Below are 22,490 nucleotides of genomic sequence, written 5' to 3' on the forward strand. Positions count from 1 at the left end.
GCTCTGAAGGACATGCTCGTGAATTTGGACACCGACTAATCTGTTTTGGCTGTTGTTGGCATGGCAAATAACAGCCTGATGCAAAACCTTCCTGTTTCTTCCCACTCTGGAGTTTTAACTTTCCTCTGAGGGCAAGCAGCGGCCACAGGGCAAAGCCTTCACTGGCAGAAGTGGCAGCAGGAACCTCCCTCTCTCCCCTGTGGCTCTTCTGGCTCCTGTGCTGACCAGTGCCCAGCAGGACACAGACTGAGGAGGTTTACCCCCCTCTTGGCTATCCTGGAGTCAAGCTGGGACCTCAGCTAAAGGATATGGCCCAGGAAGGGGTGTAAGCTACAGCCACATGTCTTGTGTGGCCAGAAGCAAAACCAGACACACCTCTTAACTGTGTTAGGTTGTGCCATCTTCCCTGTTTGCCTTGGCAGAGCCGCTGGGCTCAGAAAATCACCTAAAGAGAATTGCTAAGATGGAGATGTTACCATTCAGGATTATCTTCTGCTGTGTTCCTGTTAGCTTTTCCCATTGTTGAGTGCTGTCAGGTTTTCCTTTTTACTGTCTATGAAGATGATGATCTGGCTAAGTGACTTGTTCAAAAAGCTCATTCACTGCAAAGAATATTGTGGGCTGCCTTGCTCTCAGGTCTGATCATCTCCTTAATGATCCTGTTCTTGCCTTACTAGCATCAAATCCCTTTATAACCTGCATACTCTTTTGTCTCTGTCCCATAGATAGGAGATGGTGACTGAACAGCATCTCCTCTTCCATTCAGCCTGGTTTGGTGGTTTCCTCACCCTCTGCTCAGTGTAGGTACAGGACAGAGTCCCTGCTGTCCTTGTCCTTTCCAGATGTTCCCAATGGCAGCTCTCTGGAATGCCACAGCTCCATCAGAGTCTGGCAACCTCTGAGGACTCTCACTTGTCTGTTGTTCCTGGACTGAGAAACCACCTATCCACTACTGGGAATTTTAAATCAGTAGGGTCTTCTATAGGGCTATTGCCTCAAATGGAAGAGATATTACGGAAAGGATCTTGTGGAAAATATTTCATATCCTATGTTGTGATGAGATTTAGGTATGTTCTCAAGTTTCTGTCAGAGATAGATTTAGGTTTTCAGTGTAATCAAATGATTTATCTTTTCCCCCCCCCTCTCAAAACCCCTGTTTTCTTCTGAACCATGCTAATTTTGTGCTTGTTGTGTGGAAAGATTTTTGTGTTTCAATGCAGAGAAAAATGAGTTTTCTTTTTTTCCTAGAACAACTTCATACCCTCCATGTCTTTTGCCTACTCCATAAAAGTAGTAAGTTTTACCAATCTTGTCTTGATAAAGTCAGCCTTCATCTGTTTCAGACTCTTCTAACTATATTAAGACTAGCTATCAAATAACAAGGAACGTGTTAAAGTCCTATTCCTCTGAGGCTCAGACAGTCCATGCTGCTTCCCCTCAGCAGTTCCTTGGAGTTTTTTTGGTTGTTGCTCTTTAGAATCAGATTTATTCATGAAATTTTTACCTACTGACGCAGAACTGTAGAAAGGATTTGTAGTCTGCTCTCTTCAGTCTTCAAATTCCACTGTTTTGTCTGAAGCTCAATGTAGAATGCCTTTGAATCCCATAGATGAGAGTCTGTGGGGAATAAATTTCATTTATGCTGAAACATGTGTCTACCTTCAAAGTAAATTTGTGTATATGATTACCTACCTTTGTCCCCCACCCTGCCTCATCACCCCAATTAGGTGAGGAAAGATTGTTTTTTTTTTTCTTAACAAAACAGACTTTTTTAACTTCAGAGTTTTTAACCTATCAGCCAAACCTCCTGAAGTGCAGTTAAAGCTCTGCTACCCTTTTAAAGCAATAGGGAGGGCAAACAAGGTACAGTCACACCCAAAGGAATATTCATTCCAAGAAAATCTAATGGCAGGCATCTAGCAAATGTGCAGTTTATACAGGTCAGTGTAAACAAAACATTTTCAAGATCTATTTCTCTATAAATAATTTAGAGCTTTTCTTAGCACTTCCCATAAGAACAGGAGATACTCTGAAAAATTAAGGGAAATTAGATTGATCACAGTTGGTAAATGCTGACTGGAATCGATCAGAATCTTGGGGTGAAATTCCTACATTTTCCTTGTTGTCCAATTTGCTCCTCAAACAATCTCCCATCTTTTTTTTTTTTTTAAGCAGTGATGTCAATATTTTGGACAAAGCTTAGCAAATGAACTCTACCAGTTTCTAATTTTCCCAGTATTTCCTTACATCATGTCATGGCTCTAAAATAACTGAATTTTGTCACTGTTTGGTTTGTACTTTTGATTTCAATTCCCAAGTTGTGTAACTGTCAAAACAGCTCAAGCCTGACTGAAACTTCAAGAAAAATTGTGATAGTAAAAATGAGAAGAGGGATTAGTGAGCATTGGCATCCTTTGCCTTCATGCCTGTACTTGGAATGATGGCTTGTATAAGTTACTGAGGAGTAAGATCAGGAGGAGCAGACAATCCTCAGGGATGAGGTTTCTGTTGGAAGGGGCAGCTAAGAGAAATTTGCTTATGTATGTTTGGTGTAGGTCAGCAGAAGGGTTGCTTCAAAGGCCTTCAAGGAAATGTTAACACCTATTAGGGGTTCTTTGAATCACAGAAGATTGGGTTTGCATGGTCTTGGTAGTGGGGGTGCTGCAGTGTCCTACTCTGATTTGACTGGTGGTAACTTCAACTCATTTCCTCAAGTCCTGCCTGTTTTGCCTGTGATGGCAATGGGGGAGTGATCTCTTCCTGCCTTTCAGATGATGAACCTTTAATTATATTTTGTATTACATTTGTCTTCTCTTTCCACATGAGGAGGGGAGTGACAGAGCAGATTTGGTGGGCACCTGGCCCTGGCATCCAGCCAGGATCAACCCACCATGCTGATGCAGGAAAGAGTTTTTGAGGGTTCCCTGTCATTGACAAAATGAAGACCTAAGGCTGTAAAATGGGATTGAAGCAGGCATAAAGCAAAGTGAGCCTTGCATGAATGTATTTAATCAGATGTAGAGTCAAGGTAATGATGAATAATGCCTGAATACATTTGTAAACAGGTGCAAAACACTTTTCCCCTGCCTGGAGAGCTGCCACTGTTATATGATAGCTTAATATTTCAGCTAGAACTACAGCTGAAAGGCAATGATATTGAGTGGTTTTCATTATCAGTTCAGTGTGGTTGAAATGAACATAGCCATGTAAAATAACACTAAAATAAACCCATCAAACAGACTTTGCAAAAAGTTTTGCAAAACTGAATTTTATTTTTTTTCTTTGTAAATAATGTATATTTGTGGAAACCCCTCTAAAGAACTCTGGGCTGCTGAATGAGTTTTCAGGTAATATTTTTAAACCTGTTTAAAACTCTGAGCTACAGCTATAAAAGGCTTTACTTACTCCCAAATTTGTAGCTTCTGCTGCTTTTCCCATGTGCCAAGTGGAGTTTGGGAGTGGGTCACTCACCAGGGCAGTGTGATAGCAGCTCATTATTGTATGCTGGTATTGCTCTTACTGCACTGGGACTCTGGTGAAGATGCTGCATTAACTTTCAGCAGAGGTGCTGCTCCTAATATAGGACAGATAGGGATAATTGCTTGACTAAAGCTAATTACAAAATTAGCAATGATTTGTTTCACAACTGCATTTCTTGGCTTCACTAGGTTCATGCTAAAAGGTGTTCAGTTTTGGTGAGATCATCATTTTGACTTGAGTTTTTGGGTTTTTTGTACTTCCTTATATTCAGAGCATCTATTTTTATGATTGAGCATATAAAAGCCTTATACAAACCTGAGCAGCAGAGATTGTGATATTCCTGAGGCTAGAAGAAAAGCAAGAAAGCAAAAACATCACTGGCTAACTGAGGATTACAATTTAAAGTTCAGTATATCTTACATAAGCAAACTTGAATAGAACCACTTGATTTAAACATCTAAGAGAGGTTCTTAATAATAAATATTTCTTCTAGCCTTGGACTTTTGGACCTGGGAAACAGATGACTTTTCAAGTGCTAAATATATAATGTAGTTCAGCTTTCCACCCATTTTTTTAGTTTCTTAGCTGCTTCTAAATGTTTGGTTCAACATGTAACGATGTGAACAAATTAAATATAAACATCATCAAGGATATTATCTTGCCTTGTCTGAGTTGTGATTCTGCTTGAATAGTAGAATGTCAATCTGAGAAATCAGGATATCAAAATACAACCAGCCAATTATCCAGGTATTTAAAAAGCTGTACTTAATTTTGTAAAGCCAAACTTGTCAAAAAATCTTATGTTAATAACAGACAATTTATTACCTCGGAAAATCCGTTCTGTATTTTAAATAGGATTACCACTGGATTCAGGAGGATGAAAACCACTGTTGAAATGTATCAGATTATTCATGGCCCATAGGGGAACTGTGCACCATGGAAAAGCAGGTGTCTCCTTTCATGAGGAAGGCTTCCCATTACAGGAATAGGATTTAGAAGGACACAAGGGTCTTTGGAGAATCTTTAAACTCTGCTTCCTACCCCTTTACCGGTTTTGAACAAACTTTTGAAAGAATGAGGTAAAATTGAGTTCTGTACTTGTGTAACAGAATTGCATTCTCTTTCAAATAATTTTATTTTGGGAAGTTGCTTCTTTCTGCTGGTGATTTAAAAACTGATGTGGTTTAGTTTGGTTTTTTAGTGTCGCTTTTTCATTATGCACAGAGTGTAGTGATAAAACCATGCAAACTTCTCCCAAGTTAACCATATTAAAATAATTTCAGTAGGTATTATATGAAGAAAAGCTAAAAGCAGTTGAGTGTCTTATCAGTGCTCAACATAAGACAAACTGTGTGTCCTTGTGGAAAGGCAGGAATTACCAAACACTGCATGAAGGCTCTGCAGGAAGGCAAAGAAGCTGGCAGCTGTCCAAAAACATGCCTGACTGCTCTTAGGGTAGGTCATGGTGGGTGGTGATGTGTTATCCATCCTTGTCCCATCAAGGGTTGATTCATATTTGCTAGATATTCTTCCCTTTCTTCTGTATGTTATGTTTGAAAGGAATAATTCTTCTAGAATTAACATATGCCGTTCTTTAAAAAAAAATTTCCACATGCAGAGGTTATTCTGAAATGACTCTCTGATAATGTTTTACACTGAAGAAGTGTTAGCAGTTTGTCGTCTTCATGAGTAGCACTAATTCTCTGCCATTGGGAAGTCACCTGCCACAGTGTTCTTGAAGCAATGAGTTGGCTTTTTATCACCTGATAAGTTTTTAGCTCCAGGGATGAAAATTGAATTTCCAGTTGAATATAGGGTGGTAATCACCTGGTGACAAAGAGCTTCAGCGAAATGGACAGATTGGAAAATGTCTGGGGCTCTGTGCTGTGAGATTAGGTGTCAACAGCATTCTTGTGAGGTGATGTGAAGTCTCCAAGGAAACACCCTGGCAGCTTTTTATCCAAATCACAGAGGAGTGTTCAGAAACAGAGCAAATCCTGGGGAAACCTTTGCAGTGCTATGCTCAGGGTAGATATAGCACTTAAAGATTCAGTACTGGGCTTGTCCCTGCCATGATTTATTTCAGGTTGCTTGTTTGGACCTTGGACTTCCACAGCTGGGGTCCCCATTGTGCACTGATGCATTGGCTCTACAGAATAGTTTAGCTGTGGCAAACTATGATGGTGGAGAGAGGAGGAAAAAATGTTTTAGGGTGTTTCCTACTGCTTTTGGAGTTCAGCTCACCTTCTGGAATAGTAATTTCAAAAGCAAACTGTGTTTCCATTACTAGTGTATCCTCACTGAAAGACTTAAAATATTCTATACTTCTCATTCAGTAGGAAATTTCTTTTTTTCTCAAAGGCATTTGGTGGTGTAGGGTCCTTCTGCTATAGGAGTGTGCACATTCAGTAAGGACCTTGATTTAATCCAGGACTATAGGACTAGTCAAAGCTCCCAAATCTAATATATGCTCTAAGTAGTGCATATTAGGAATTAGAGAAATTATTTAATATTTATATCTCTAGAATTTCCCATAATCTGAGTGTGTTGCATACCTGTGGTGGGTTTACCCTGGCTGGATGCTGGGTGCCCATCAAATTCACTCTGTCTCCTAATCTGGACAGGGGAGAGAAATATAATAAAAGGCTCATGGGTTGGCATAAGGGCAGGGAGATCTCACAGTTATTAGTCATGGGCAAAACAGACAGGACTTGAGAAAATGAGCTGAACTGACCACCAATCAAATCAGAATAGGGCAATGAGAAATGGAAACAAATCCTAAAACACCTTTCCCCTGCCCTCCCTTCTTCACAGGCTCAACTTCCCTCCCAGTTTTCTCTGCCTTTTCTCCCAGCAGTTCAGGGGGTGGGCAATGAGGCTTGCAGTCAGTTCACATTACTCAGGAAAACATGGGGTGTACTACCTGACATTGCAGGAAGATAAGGCTGTTTGTGCCCCCCCCCCAGTGTCACAGTCACCCCAAAAGAGCAAGTCTGGAACATGGATTAGCTTCTAACCACCTTTCACCATTCTATGGTCATGGTAGTTTTAAATCTTTTTATAATTTAGTCTTGAAGGTAGACTTTTGCATAGTTTTTTTTAGGAGATAACTGGGAATTGAAGTGTGAATTAGGGTAACCCCAAGGTTGGCTGCTTCAAATTTCATAACTCTACTGATGGGATTAAGAATAGCTGTCGTAGCCAGAAGTACATTTCCAGATCTCAGCATTTTATACTGGGTTTCCTGAAAAGAGGAATGGAAAAATATTTCAGAGACTGTACCATTAGTGTAGGATTGTCCTCATTTCATTGTGAAGTCTTCAGCCAGATATAGAAGCTCTTTTACGCTTTGATTTTTCATTAAGGTTATTTTTGTTAGTTCCATCTTCTGATTGGTGGTGTGTATTTGTATTTACAATACACATTTAGGGAGGATGGACTTTCTGGTTAAGTAATTTAAAAATATTATATACATGAATCAAAATTTGTATATCTAATATTTTTTGTTTTCAATGGGGAAATTATTAGATTAACTACTGATAAAGGAATTAATATTGTAAAATCATCTGTGGTTTTTTTTTTAATTATGTTTCTGTTTCTTTGTATGGTATTTCATGTGGTTCTGCTATGATTACTACAAGCCATGAAGTTTGCTTTTAGCATCTGGCAACAGTCTGGGGTTTTTGAGCAGTGGCACAGGGAGACAACAGGGTATCCCTTTGTAAGAGTGCGTATGTGTCCCAGTCTGTGGCAGTCAGAGTTCATGCTCACAATGATATGAAAAATAGATTTTTTCAATACACAGCTAATGATGGTTTTAGTTAAGGAGTAATCATTCTGCTATATGATTAACAGTTTTGATGCAAATCTTAGTTCAAGGGGACAAATACATGTTAGAATTTTCTTCCAATATTTATTTCAATTGCTGTGTCTTTCTCATTTCTTCATTTGTGTAGCATTAGTTCTGGTAACAGGAACATGGGGTTGTTGTGCTGCCCTTTTTTAGAGCAAGCCTGCCCTGTCCTGCTGAGTGAGGCCATGCATTAGCTGAGAAAAATCTGCTGTACTTCCCAAGGGTGCCAGGTCAACAGCCTCATGATAGGGTCACTTTGTGCATTGAACAACACAGGAGTAAAACTGTCAGAATTTTGTAGTCTTAAGTGTAATTTACTATAAATTATAGCCTGCTCTGTTGAACTCTCAAGTAGTAATGAAACTATGGAATAATGCTGAAGTCAGAGCTGTGTGTTAAAGCCACTTTCTCACCTAAAGGTTTATTCACGGTCAGTTGTCCTTTAAACACAAATATGTGAGATATAAAAAAGCATTCCAAATGTCCAACTAAAAATTTGCCTCTGAGCAGCCAAATTCCACTGTCTTCCTAACAGTGAGAGGGGAACTTCTTTGTTTTTAACAGGTATAGCCAAAGGAAAAGGGGCTAAGACATACACAAAAAATCCAACCAGAAATCTGGGCTCCTGGTTTCTGAATAGCAGTCCAAATCAATGTTTGTATGTTTCCATCCGTTTGCTCATGTGGATTTCCTGGTATTCCCCATAATTCCTGGGATAAAATACATCTATTTGTAATAATCTCTGTAGTTAAACCAACCCTTTAATGGCAATATTCTCTTACATTCTTTCCACATATATAGAATAAAGATTGCTTGAGTATTTTAGCACAACTGAAACCTGGTATTTAAGACTTTTGTCTCACTTGTAAAATAATGGTCATGAAATTCAGATTCCAGTCCAGGATTTTCTTATTGAATCCAAGAGTTTTTATTCATTATTTCCCTGTTTGGTTAAATATGACCATCTGGACAGAGGGGAAAAAAAAGAAATTTTTTGTGACTTGTTTTAGTAATAATGCCAATAATTCTTCCAGTTATTCATGCTGATCAAGCATTATTGCAAAAGGTTCAATATTTTTTTAAAAATCCTTAAAGAATGTAATTATTTTTACAAAAAAATTACATAAGTTTTTTTATTGTCTGAAGTCCACACAGCTCACAGAGTTGGGGTGCTTGTTGGGAGTCTCATGATCTCTGCCACTGAAGAATGGTGAGAGAAGATTTCAAAATTAATTGCAAGCATGAAAATAATATTCCTCCCCCACCCTGCTGAAGGAGACTGTGCCATTCTCCCATCACCCCAAGAACTATCTAATTATTTATCCACATTAGGTGATAGTACTTTATCAGGAGAGTTCTTCCATAGCTTGAGAGTGCCGTCATCCAGAAGAAAAATACAGAATTTAGAAAGCTTCCCCATACTTCAAAAAACCTAAACAAAGAGGAAAGCAAACAGAAATATATTTCTCTATGGAATACAAGTTTAAAGTGAGATGCTTCAGTGCTGTCGGAGAACCAGTGGAACAGGAGCTTTTCAGATCCACTGAACACTTTTCTGTCATCATGGTGGCAATAATCAAAAATATTGGCAATTCAAGGTGCCTGATTCTGATGTCCATGTTGATGCCACAGAACCTTATTTTTGCTAAAGCTTTTCCTCTTTTATTCTGCCTCCCTCATTTCCTTTGCTCCTACTGTGTCAGTCACCGAATCACAGAATGGCTTGGGTTGGACAGAACAGGTACCCTGGGTCACCGCATTCTTACTGAGGCATGAGTAGCAGTGCCAGTGAAAAGTCTCTTGTTCCAGCCATCCTTCAGAAATCTCTAGGATTTCTGGTGCCCTCTGCATTGCCTTTGCTGCAGGTGCTGAGCATGGTTAAAGTCTCCATGTTAACCTGGAATTGTGAAGTTTCATCTCATTCTTTAAAGGAGGCTTCCTGATTTCCTGCTTAGAGGTTCCATAACAGACACCCATGATGTCTCCCTTAGTGGGGACATCAGTTTGATCCCAGTGGCTCTCTAAATGCCTGGAAAATCCCAGTTCCTCCTGCCTGTTTATCTCTGTGTATGACTTTGTGTTTTGCAACTTCTTGTTGTGAAATTGCAATGTCAGGTACAGCTACCAGAACTCAGTCTCATGTGGCACAGCATTCCACCCTCCCCATGGAAGGGAATCATGGGCAGGCTCTAATATGGATAACTTCCAAATTGTGGTATAAGCAAGCTGTGGGTGAGCTGCAGACGTTGGTGTTTGCTGTAAGCTGGTGGAGAATGTGTTGCTAAATCTCTGAGTGAGATCCATGGCAACGCTGCCAAGGAACAATTGGCTTCCAAACCAGAATTAGGGTCCGTGGGAGCGGATCTGGAAAAGCCTCATGAGGGCTGCGTGGCCAAAACTGAGTAATTGCATTTTGTTGTAACTAAGCTCCTTCTTAATCACAGTCAAGAGAAATTTGTGGAACCAATTTTCAGTTGTTTTTCAAATGAAGACCTGAAGTTTAGCCCAAACAATGGGTGCTGAGGATTGCACTGTGCCTCCTATAGACATTATTTGTTTTATCCATGAGGATTGTCATTTGTGTTTATGTGGTAGTAGCAATTACTACAACTCCGTTCAGATGAGGTCTTGTACAAGTGCAGTGGGTGTAAAGAAGTGGGCAGTCAATGACAGCTACAGATTTCTGAATCATTTTGTTAAGGCCAGTAGTCTTCACAGAAGTAAACTGATAAAAGTGAGATATTAGGGATATCAAAAAGGAACCTCTTGGTGTAAGGATCAATACCCTGCTAAAAATTATGGTTAAGATGGAAAAGTGTTTTTGTAAAATACCTTTTTTAGTTTTTTTAATGTTCATAAGACTGCAATTTAAATATATAAATCAGTAAATTAATCCCTAAGGGGATAGTCAGCTTTGGGCTTATAATTTTGTGATAACTAGAGCTTGTGTCTAGATTTGTGTTGGTTGAAAAGTTGGCATAGTTGTTTGGGAATAAGAGTAAGATGCTCTTAGAAAACAGAGGAGGGTTCTTTCAGGATGCTTTAGTAGTATTCCCAGGTTTGGTAAGGTATTGGAGAACTGAAAATACAGCAGTACAAAGAAATTGTGCAGCAGTACAAAACAATAAATAAGTCACAAGCTATTAAAAAAAAAGGCAAGTAAGGCAAGTATGCTGAGAGTATTTCAGAGATAACACAGTGGCCTCAAAAAAGAATATTTTGAGTAGCTGCCTTTTCGATCATCTTAGGCAAATGGTGTAATTGTAAATGGGATGGTATCAAAAATCAGGTTCAATAAATATTATTAGTTTGATTTATGAAGTGTGTTGGTGACTGTTAATACATGGTGTTTGTTGTGAGGACTCAGGTCTGTGAGGTCTGACTGCAGGTCAGAGTATAAAATTCCGTTGCTGCAACTGCATGTCATGATATGATGAGAACACTTCTGCCTTGGGGAAAAGCCCAGTTTAGGGTACTCTTAGAATTAAGTCCTTTCTAGAAGGAAAAGACTCAATTATGATGAAGTTATGCTGTTTATCAGAATAACCCATGTTCTTTGGTGCCTCTGGGCTCACAGTGATCATGAGTGGAATCCTGTGAGATTTGTGGTCGCACCCCGCGGCGGGTGAGCAGCACAGCGAGCAGAGCTCTGGCCAGCCAGCAGCGCATGGAGGTAGGTGTCACCTACAGCAGCACAGCCATGGGCATTTTGCCCTGGACCAGCACCTAGGCTGAGCTTTCCCACATGACAGCAGCATACAGTAGGCAGCTGAGCTCAGCCTGAAGGCATGTGTTTGACGTGCCTCCCGCTCCTCCGACCACCTGGCGCTGCAACCTGATACCATAATGCGTGACAGCCAGGTGTTCGCTCTGCTGCTTCGGGGATGGCAGCACTGCCGGGTTGAGGGATAACAACGGGGGAAAATGATGGGGAAAACGTTAGTAGGAGAGATGATTGCTGTTTGGAATCAGAATAAACTTCCTCTTCAAATGCACAGATGCTCAAGAGTAAAGAAAATCTTTGCTCTTCATGCTGCTTAAGAATGCCTAATTGGATGCCAGAAAGTGCCCTGAAATAATGCTCAAAGTCCCGGATACTATGGCTTGGTTGGGAGAGCAGTTGCTCCTCTCCTAGGTGAAAAACTAATAAGGATTTCTGCAGAAAGAGTGCATGAATTGTGAGCCTTAACTGCAAGCTATTAGCCAAGTCATGAATAACTATATTTTGGATAGCTACATATTCAAATTATGATGCAACAGATTATACTTAAGTTAGATTTGCTGTGAAACATCTTTTAATTTTGGCAAAGAGCAGACCTTTTCATGTTAAGCATTCTTAAGATAGAGGAGTAAAAGTTTAGCAAATGCCTTCAATATCATCCTGGATTTGGGAAGATTAAAATCTTTCTTGCTGCCTTGGTTACATCCCTTAAATTATTGAACTGCTTTAAATTTCACTTTTTTTATTGTACTCAGCTCCTTGAAATGCATAGAAGCAGACCACTGTTAGCGCATGACTGCTTTACAATGACTGTTACACCTTACATGATTTCAGTATATTGTCCTGTCTGTGTTGCAGCTGTCTCCCAAACTGCTTTTTTTTTTAAACTTAATGGAAGCTGTTTAGGATCCATAATGCTTTCCCAGGTATTCCTCCCTTACCATGATAACCTTTAAGTGCTTCTGGTAATTTTACTGGTGAAACATGAAACATAAATGCCCAAACCAGGCCTTTTTATTCTTTCCTAACTAGTTGCTAACAAGATCTCACCCAAGGCCATACAGGCTTCATCAGGAGTGACAGGAAAGGAAGTGCTGAGCCAGGGCTTGTTCCTCTGCCTTTCCACAGGTGGAATTCATTCAAGGTGAATGCTCTCAGCTCTTGAGGGATTCTCTAGGACAGAGGTAGTATGATAAATATAGTGGAAAAGCTACAGTTTTGAAATCTTACTTGATTATTGACTTGTAGGTGAAAGGCATTTCTATGGGGAGAAATTGTAACAGCTTTTAGGACCACTGACTACTTTTGATTCATAATAAGGTTTAGAGCACAGAGTCTCTAAGTTAAGAGCACAAATTCAAGATCACAAGCTGACTCATGGACACTAAGCTATTTTGTATTTTCTGAAAGCACTGTTTTGAAAGCATGTACAGTGTGAGAGTTATGTCCACTTGTAAAGGAAGGAACAGTTTTTCCTGTAGCCTCAGACAGCCTTAGTGGCTAAGGCTGGTGAGAATTAGCCAGACTTACACTCAAAATGCTGCAAGGCTTGTTGCTGATCTTGACACCTCATCTACAGAGGGCTTCATTACTTGTTCTCATCTATATTCTGTAGCAATAAAAACAGGCACTTTTTTTGGTTTATAGTCACTGTAGTAGTATTTCATCCCTCAAATTCACTGTCTAGCCACCAAAGAGAATAATTCTGTTTAATTTATCAATACACCTAGTAATTAATTGGAGTCATTCACTGGTAAATGAGCTGTACATTTGCACTTCTCCATTTTCTTTTTTGTTTTGCAAGATTGCTACAGCAGATGTTAGCACTATCACTTTTTTTTTTTTTTTTGAGATTATTTAGAAGTGGCCAAGAGTGAGCAGAGCTGTACTTCTTGCCTATTCAAATTCAGAAATTGGCCTGTAGCCCTTTTTCCTTTGAATTTTGTCAGGGCTTTTATAAACTAAATGGGAGAATTGGAGCTTTAGTGTTTCCAGAGTTTGTTAACATTTTATTTTTATGGATTCAAACATGTTACACTTGCATTTCAAGCCAGAGTTTGTAGTCTTACTTCTTGCAGGGGAAGCCTTGACAGAAAAGCAGATGTAGTTGCATTACTGGTTTCATTGCTGGTGTTAAATCAATGTATAGATACCTACTTGCTGCAGTTGACATTGTTGGGAGCAAGCTCAAGTGGAAGCACAGAGCTAACCTGAGTCAGTTAAAACACATCCCTAAGGTTCTTCCTGACAGTTTTGTTGAGTTACATAGGTGCAGCATTGTTTGTAAAGCTCTAGCTTGTGCCTCCCATAATGTACTGTTTCCTAACTTATTTTTATTGAGAGGTACTAACTTTATACGTTGAGGTAGGATATTTTGGTTTTGAAGTTTGTCCATCAGTGCTTCAGATTATAATAACCTGCTTTGTTATACTACAGCTTTAACAAAATCTATCTGCCTGGACTGAGCTGTCCAAACCTAATCTCAAGCAGATTTATTTTTTGAGACGTTTAGCCAAAATAGGTCATTTGCATCCAAGGTCTGATTAAAAAAGAAACCACACATAAAAACCTTCAAAAACCCCCAATTTCCCAATGAACAACCACAAACCCCAAACCTAAACTCCACAGAATTGAGGAAAAGCTACCTAAAGCTATGAATGGATTTGGCCTTCAGTTCTTCCTTTGAAATCTGCTCATATTTAGCTAAACAGTCCATCTGTGAAAAATTGCAGTGCATTTATGCTTAGTGGTGATGACTTCTGTGTTCAGCTGTTAAATTCCCCACAGGCTCTGTTGAGCACATTGGAAGCTTTCTCCCCTAACCACAGCTTCCAGCAGGAGCAGGATGCACTGGATCTGCTTAAGGGACAGGAGGGCAGTGCTGAGGGGGCTGTTCCCCCTGCAAAAGGGGCTGCAGGGCAAGAGTCTGGGGAGGGATGGGATGGGAGGTGCTGTGTGAAATCGGAGGGGAGCTGCTACTCGAGTTACACTGTAACTGAAGCTGGGTAGGAGTCAAACGGCCCTGGAAAAGGACTGGCTCATGTTGGGAGGGAAAGGGCTGGGCAGTAGAGCCAAGAGGAAGAACTGGAGCAGTATAGATGAGGAACTGCCCTGTTTCAGGTGTGCACGTGCATCTTGGGGCACTTGGACACTGCCTTGGAAAGCTGGACTCTACCTGGTTCATTCCCGTTGGCATTCTTGGCATGCCAGGCAAGGAAATGATGCTGTTCCTCACACATCATCCCTCACTGGATATTTTCATTATCCTGAATATACAGCTTAACAGTGAGGTTTGAGAGCTGTACAAAGTATTCAGAAAAGCTGCTGAAGTCTCTCAGACCTGAGCCTTGCAAATAAAATGATGTAACAATAAGAACAGAAGGAATCATTGAGATCTTAAATTAATTGTCAATAAACACATTGATAATTGACTATTCAGCAGCTAAAATAAAGATCAAAGCATGTTCCATGAGGAGCCACTTATCTCTAAGGTCAATATTAAATCACAGGAGCCATAATTGCTCTATGATCATTTCAAGTTTGGCAAAATATAAAAGATGCATACTGCATAAAATTTGCAAGGAATTAAATTTGTCTGAGTGTCAAGATGGGATGCTGGTTGGAGTAGATGCTTTTTGGAATTCATGCTACTTATTTTCTTGCTTTAATTTTGCTTTCATTGATTCCAGGAATAATGAAATTCCATCACTTCTGTACTGCCTTTGTGCAGGGTACAGTTATTACCAGGCAGCCAATGGTGTCACTTGTGTGGAGATAAATGAATTGACATTAGCTTTACCTATCATGAGTAAAAACAATCCTGCAGGTGTTGTAACTGGACTTTGGTGGAGACTGGGAATATATTTTGTTCCCTATCTGCAGAATCCATGGTGCTGCATCTCTGCAGCTGTTGCTATATGAACTGGCCCAATTAAAGCAGTGAATGTTTAGCTACAGGGTATATGGAAGTTAATTGGAAGTCTCTGAATGGTTTAAGAGCCTCATGCAAGGAGATGCTATTGATAGTTCACATGAGCAGGATGGCACTGCTTGGTGCCTGAATGTCACGAGTTAAAAGTCAGAGGGCAAAAGGTTGGTCTCTGTGAAAGCCAGTGGAGGTTTTGCCATTGACTTTAACAAACAGAGGATTTCTCCCTTAATTCTGTGACTTTGTTTAGGAGGGGGAATTGTGTTGTACTTCTAATTCTTTTGGCTTCACTGAGAGTCTGTATTCCAAAAGCTTTCAGATTTTTTATTTAGTCTGATGGTGTTTTGTGGGAAACTAAATTGAAAGTGTATTTAAGGGCCCCAGGGACCTGCTCTGGTGAACTGTAGCGGGAGAAGCTGAACATCTGCTTGATGCCTGGATACAGCTTTAGCAGAACTCCTAATCATTCAAAAGAAATTGCAGAAAATCTGTTTGCTTTTAAATTTCAAACCTCATCACTCAAACTTTAAGTTTTAATGTCCTTACATACAAATTTTTTAAAAAAGTAAAAAAAGAATCAGTACAAAATATTTACCACCGAGGCAGAAAACATATAAAAGAGGAAGGGAAGAAAATCAAGCAGTTTTGCAATTTAAGGGTGGTTTTACACAAAGGAAAATTCAAAACTGATTTCTGAAATATAACAAAAACGTGCATAATACTAACATGAAGATGTTTTAACAGTGATTGTGTTGTTTTAAACACCTGGTTTATCAGTTCTATTTCACATGTGAAATAAAATGGACTTTATAGTAAATAGATCTTTTTAATTTCAATTAACAATTTTTTACTATAAGGAAAATGTACAGAATTTGTGTGAAAATCCATGTACTATGTTTACTCAAATACAGGAAATACTTTGCTGCAAACTTTTAAATATAATAAAATGCATTTAATAGCAATCTTTTGTGATATCATTATTATTTATGAACATAACATTCAAAATATGGAAATTCAGTTGTGGATCAAAATGACCATAAAAACAGTAACCCAAAGAACCTTATAAACATGTCAACAGCCATCATTTATGCTAGATGGCTCATACCAATGTAAAAAACATATAAAATGTAGAATAATTCTCAACACATGGTTTACTTTGTTGCATTGTTCCTACATATTATTTGTGTTAAAATCCAGAAAATTTATTATGAAGACAGTATTGGGGTTTGTTTATTAAACTAAAGTACAGGTTAAAGCCATTCTTTTTTGTGATGAACATATACCAACAGTGATTAAAAAATAAACATTTATTTACAAAATATTGATGCATACATATTACACAAGTCAGTTATATCAAAGTGGTTTTTAAACAATATCTGTAGCAACCAACTATTTGCATTGGTTTACCATAGTGCAAACGGTAATGTTGCAAAGGCAGGTTAAAATGTGGGATTGCAATTTGAATGTTGGATTTCTTTGCTGCCTTCTGTTTTTCTATGTCTAGAAAACTATTCCTTTTCATTTAAAAAATATCTATTTCTTGAGAATGTTGAATAGTGTACCTGAGGATAGGGCAAATTCATTATTAAGCCTAAATTCCTTCACTTATATAACTATCTTTCTATTTACTCAGCCTGCTTACATAGCACCATTGCCATTGATTACTAACATACTAATGAGAAAAAGGAATGGAAACACGCTAAATACACTATGCCATCCCTAATTTCAGGGTTTGTCCATTTATGTGGAATTTCATCTGATACGTTTCACAAGTCTGCACTATATATTCAAGTGTTTAAGGATGATTCTGGTGGTATTGTGTAGTGGTATATATGTTCCTGTAAATATGATATTAAGTGAAGCTGTGAAGAAAGGAACCTAAAAGCCTGCTTCTTCTGTCCTCAGGTGAGAAGGAGCTTGCTTTTGATTACCAATGTGTACTGAAACCTGCATATAAATTTGCATCCAAATGACTGAATATTGATTCCCTCATAATGTAAGAACTTTGTGGATTAAATCCAGTGATTTTGATTGTAGCTTTTCTCTTTTACTGGCTCACAAGCAGCCATCAGGTACATTGTCCTTTAGTTCATGTTCTATAACTGCTGCTGGTAGCACGCAGGAGGTCAGCAATGCCTTGTGTACTTCACAGTTTGAGAGACTGGTGAGGGGGTATAACTTTTTCTGGTTTTTCTTTTTTTTTTTTTCTTTTTTTTTTTAATTTTTTTTTTTTTTTAATTTTATCTTTTGGTAGCTTCCACGACGTGTGAAGCGATGGATCCAGCGAGGATCTCAGGAGCACCCGCAGCGATCCACAACCATGGCTGGTATCTTGCCGTAGATGATTTGTTCTTTGCCGTTGAAGTACAGCATGTTGATGGGGGACATCTTGGTGGGCGTGCAGCAGGGGCCTGCCGAGCCCCTGGGGTTGGCTTGGTGCACCAGGTGGGTGTGGGGGTACTTTTGTAAAAACACAAATTCACATTCTCCGGAGCAGTAGTTGGCTTTGTATCGTTTAGGAGCGATAATCCAATCCCAGCCGAAAGCCTCGAAATCCACCGTCAGCGGGTAGCGGCAGCACCGGGATTCTGTCGAGTGCTCGTCGCAGTCGAGACCGAAATCTCTGCGGGACCGTTTTGGTGTGTCTGTAACTCTGACCTCTAAAAATGGGTTCTGTGAGAAGAGGAGAAGCAATTGGAATTGTTTCTGAGGTAAGCCCAAGTTCACTAAAAACATGCAAACAATATTTCAGATGTAGATGTATCAAATTGATATTCTGAAGTGATGTTTGCAAACAAAATTTGACCTGCAATTCTGTTATAGTTCTCTGCATTTCCCTGCTGTTTCTCTATACAGAGCTTTAATACCTGAGTATTTGTCCCTGAAATCACCACTGTCTCAGTGCTAACATTCTTTAACCGCTGTAAGAACATTTCAGAAATTTGGAGGATGCTGGATTTTTACTTTTGATGTGGATTTTTTTTTACTTTGTTTTAAACTCCATAATAAGAGCTTTTGTGAGTCCTTCTGAAATTCCCTTCCTGAAAATCATATTGAATTCAGGCTTTCTGGATATCAAGGAAAATTTTTGTCCAGACCAAGGAGGACAAAAGTTGCTCCTCTATTGCTGCCATACTTGAATGACTCTATGACTGAATGAGTTTGGAGGGGCAGCTAAATATTTTTACTCCTGGAAGAGTCCTGTGGCCAGGAATGTACTTTTGGCAGATCCCTGAGCCACATGCCTCCTACGGAAGGTGTGTTTCCACAGTCACCAACTGGGACTAGAAGGAAATTGCAGCCCCCACAATTGCGACTTCAGTTCCCAAAGTTGCTGCCTTCCACACAATGTTTTCTGCCCCGTGAGTTGGTTTGGCACTGATGGGGCCATCCCATGGAGATCATTCCTGAGGAATAACAGCCCAGCTAACTTTGTTATGCAGGTTTCCCTGCAAGCTGTGGAGCTGCTGGAAGGGCCCTTTCCAAAGGTAAATTATATGGGGATGGGAGGTGTTTGGTAAGAGGAGCACCCCTATACTGGGAGCTGCTGGAGAGGAGCTGGGGGAAGAGAGATTTCCTCTCCCATTATCAGCTGTGCCTCTAACCCTGCTCTGCCACTGAAATGTTTATTTATAAATGATGATAGCCATGGGTTATCTGTATGTATCATCATTTGTATGGATGGAGGTGGTGAGGACATTCCTGATCATGATATCCAGCTGGCCTATTTCAAATACAGAAGATCCACATTTATATTGGATGTACAATTATGATATCTCAGAGTTTTTCTTTTAAACACTTATTATATTATACTGCTGTGAAGTTAAATGTTGCATAAATATAGTTGGACACCATGGTCTTCTCCAACCTAAATTTTTCTGTTTCTATGATCAACAGATTCATCTACTACATAGAAGTAAAAGTAGAATAATATTCTTCATACTTTATGCTAAAGAAGGTATCACTTGGTTGTGATAAGTATAGAAATTTGTATAGGTTGTAAATGAATAGTGATTACAGAAATGAATAGCAATGGAAATGCTGTAGTTTCACTTCAGATTTATTTCAGGTGTACTTGTAGGTACATTTCAGATTTAATTTGTTCATATCTTCTTATAAAAACAAACCAGTTACTTTGTGCACTGTCTTATCATGACTCAATAATTGTATCAAGCAGAATTTTTCTATTCAGACGCTTCTAATTGGTAGAATGATACACTCTACCAAATACTGAAAGGTAAAGAACTTAATATTATGAAGAAGATATGTTCTCACCTTCATAAAGAGATATTTTTTGTTGTTAATAGAAAATATATGCATAGAGAGTATGTAGGAACTCCCTTGCCTCTCAGCAATATTGGAGGCACTTTGCTAACCAGTGAAAGACTCTAAAGACTTTTCTTTATGTGAAATAGCTGCTCATCAAGCTGTATTTGCTCTCAAAATTGGAAACAGTGTTACTTTGATAGCATCATCTATCAGTAATTGCCAAAACCTTTTCTAGTTAATGCTTTGCAATGTCTCTCTGAAATACTGCAATTTCTCTCAATTTTTTAGATAGGGAAATGGAGGCAGAGGAAAGCTATTGATTTGTTGGCATGATCAGAGAGCAAAGAATGAAAGAATTGGATACACAGAAGTTTTATCTTCCATTCACTAAACAATTCATCCATTTTATCTTTAAAACAGAGCTTAAATGCTTTTCAATGAAATGGGATTTTTCTAAATAGACTTACCAATCCATCTTCCCCCGGTCCTGGGAAAGTTACAGCAAGATTCCGTCCGTTCTCATCAAAAGCTTTTATTTCGATGCCTAAATTGGATTCAGGCTGTTTGAGCCAATTTTGCAACACTGTCTTCACATCAATACTCTGCCAAATACCGGTGCCTGGGTTCATGTCAAGTTTCAAAGATCGAATTCCAGTATATCTTGTGCCATCTTTCATGGGCTTAATAAGTCTCAGGATCTGCACAAACACCGTTGTAGGTTTTTGGACTTGCCTCAAGTATATCCACAATTGTGCCTTTACTACTTTGTTATATTGTATTTTAGAGCTAAACTTAAAGAAGCAACATTTTGGTTTTCCCTCCATTTGTACAAGAAAATCAGCTATAAATGAATGGAAAGAACAGATTACTGAACAGGGAACAAGAAAAAACGCGTATATAAACCTGACTATTTTTTCAGACTGTATAAAAAATATTACAATATGTTATAAAGATTACCAGTAACAAAGTGGATTTAAGTTAATTCATTTTCTGTGGTTTACACTCTACAGCAACTTTAGTGGATGTCAACAAAAATACTCTAGCACCTACTACCAATTCACTTCTGCTGGTCACCTCCTGAGGACCCTCATAAAGCATGCAGAATAGCAACTTTGCATAAGCTGACTCAACACGTGTGTGGTGATCCAGCTATTTCTAATTTACTCCAAAGCCTCAGCCTGCTGCAGACCATACAGCCCTGGGCAAACTGCACAAACACTTGCATTTCTTTTCTCAGTGGGAAGAAAATAATTGAGGGGATTAATATAAGGATCATTTTGTTTTGATTTGAGTATTATTAGAGGAAAGTCACGTGCAGTGCTGCGTTCCTCCTTCCTGTAGCCTACGATGCAGCTGTCATACCTAGTCATGGCAAGATCTTTCCATGCCAGGATAAAATGGGTAGTACTAATCCTAAATGGTACAGGACTTTAACATTCATAAATCTCATCACTTAAGATACCTGTCTCTTTAGTGCATTTAAAATAGCTCAAGGGCTTTTTATAAGTAGGAAATGAACTCAGAGCAGTGAAATACAATGACTTTTCTTCAGTCACTGTAAACATGTAGCAGTTTGATTAAAAATAGTTATAAACCCTTGAACATAAAAGTCTGGAATGAAAATGCAGGCAGACCTCATCTTTGTTATAAGGCTGCAGTAAAATAATGGTATTAAGTGCCCATCTTAGTAATTATTAAGTTGAAACATTTCACTGAAATTTTTTTTTTTAATCTGTGGGTTCATTTTTAGCTGGTGAGAGCAGCAGATATTATTCTAGTCTGCATATCATAATGATATCTCTAACTGCTAACATGCCTTATATGTCCTGTCATATTTTTCCTTTTTGACGACATATTCATAAGTGTTATTTAAAAAAAAACAGCTGCCATAGTCGAATAACTTAAGCTGATGAAGAACATAAGATACTACAGTATTAGCTGTGCAAAAGATACTTGATAGGAGGCATAGCAGATGTTTAGCACTCAGAAGATAACTCAGAATCTGCTCATTCAGTAAATGCCTTCATTCTTCCTTGGCACGATTACATGAGCTGATTGCTGTAGGACGGACATTTTTACATTTAATCTGTTACACACATATTTGCTTTAAATATATAGTTTTAACTCCGAGGTGGGTGGTGCTAGTTTATGGGATCAGCAAAGAGGCAAGAATTTAACTCTCTGCTTGCACTTGCTGTAGCATGTTGCAGTTAGGTAGGTGTAGTGCTCTAAGCTGCATTTCTGTTGATTTCTATTCCTTCTAAAAATATTGGCCACTGAAACTTCCCTCACAAAAATTTAGTTCCCTTGTTATCTGCACTTGTACTTTATATTTGTGAGAGGAAATGCCCCGAGTGCTGCAGATAACGAAGTTGACTGAACTGCAGATCTCCCTTTGCTTTCTAAGGCAATGGGCAAATCCTAAGTGCTACAGGGCACACACATTATAAGGAGCTGAAAACCGAACAGTAAAACAAAGGATCGCCACACAGTCATCTGAACCTGGCTCAAATTCTTTAGAAATAACGCTCTCCTCCCTCCCTCCAGCAGACTTCAGCCAGCAGCCTGTTGGGAGAGCCTGAGGAGGAGTTGTGTGGCTCTGCAGCAGGGAGACAACTCTCTCAGAAGGGGCAGTGGGAGGCGAAAGAAGCAGGGTTACTTACACTCTGTAGGCATTGTGATAATCGTTTCGGTGGTGGCATGATAGTCATCATCTTCCAAAGAGCCATCGCTACTGTCATCTCTCTGCACATCGTACTGATCAATCAGTTCCTGCAGTGGAGGAGCCTTGGGTAAAAGTTGTTTAATAACATCCCTGCTAATGTTAGGAGCTTGTTCCAGACGCAGTTTGCTGAGGATTTGAATTTTTATGGCTTCTATTCTGGAAGATTTTGTATTCTGTCTCCACGTACAAGCATTGCACAGTCCGTCCTTTTCAGCGTTCTCTGTGGGCTGACTACTGTCATCAAGAGCCACCGGATCAACTGCAATCAGCATGAACAGGTAAATAGAAGCATAGAGCACTAGCTTTTGCATGATCTCACATTCAGTGCAGCACTTTTGTCTTCTTTTTTTTTTCCCCCTCCCCCTTTCCCTTTCAGTACTAAACAGATCAGTGAAAGCAAATGCAATCTGAGAGACAGCTTGCCACACTGGTGTACCTTATATATTCCAAGGGGGCTTTTTATACTCCAACTTTGATTAGGCTCATGTCGTCAAACCCGACGATTGGTTGCTGT

The 22,490-nt window shown here is 39.2% G+C and overlaps 1 protein-coding gene and 1 long non-coding RNA gene across 2 annotated transcripts in view; one reads left to right on the forward strand and one right to left on the reverse strand.

Moving 5' to 3' along the window:
* LOC132075441 (uncharacterized) overlaps positions 1-19,874 on the forward strand; it is a 33,675-nt gene extending 13,801 nt beyond the window's left edge. The window contains exons 2-4 of the long non-coding RNA XR_009418776.1: positions 17,237-17,309; positions 17,502-17,693; positions 19,672-19,874. This is a non-coding gene — a long non-coding RNA (uncharacterized LOC132075441). The remainder of the gene's footprint in view (positions 1-17,236; positions 17,310-17,501; positions 17,694-19,671) is intronic.
* On the reverse strand, positions 15,784-22,392 carry MSTN (myostatin). Its single transcript, XM_059475868.1, has 3 exons — positions 21,915-22,392; positions 19,719-20,092; positions 15,784-17,655 (listed from the first exon to the last, which is right to left on the reverse strand). Exons 1-3 carry the CDS (start codon positions 22,285-22,287, stop codon positions 17,275-17,277), a joined length of 1,128 nt encoding a protein of 375 aa, XP_059331851.1. The 5' UTR covers positions 22,288-22,392; the 3' UTR covers positions 15,784-17,274.
* Positions 22,393-22,490: the final 98 nt, after the last annotated feature.

The sequence above is a fragment of the Ammospiza nelsoni genome, chromosome 7 (genome assembly GCF_027579445.1).
Source record: "Ammospiza nelsoni isolate bAmmNel1 chromosome 7, bAmmNel1.pri, whole genome shotgun sequence".
Lineage (NCBI taxonomy): Eukaryota > Metazoa > Chordata > Aves > Passeriformes > Passerellidae > Ammospiza > Ammospiza nelsoni.

Bases quoted from the DNA above. Each gene is read 5' to 3' on its own strand.
- MSTN (XM_059475868.1), bottom strand. From the start codon at position 22,287: ATGCAAAAGCTAGTGCTCTATGCTTCTATTTACCTGTTCATGCTGATT. The intron at 20,093-21,914 runs GTAAGTAACCCT...ATTCATTTATAG, and splicing joins TATCACAATGCCTACAGAGT to CTGATTTTCTTGTACAAATG. The intron at 17,656-19,718 runs GTAAGTCTATTT...CTCTTCTCACAG, and splicing joins GACCGGGGGAAGATGGATTG to AACCCATTTTTAGAGGTCAG.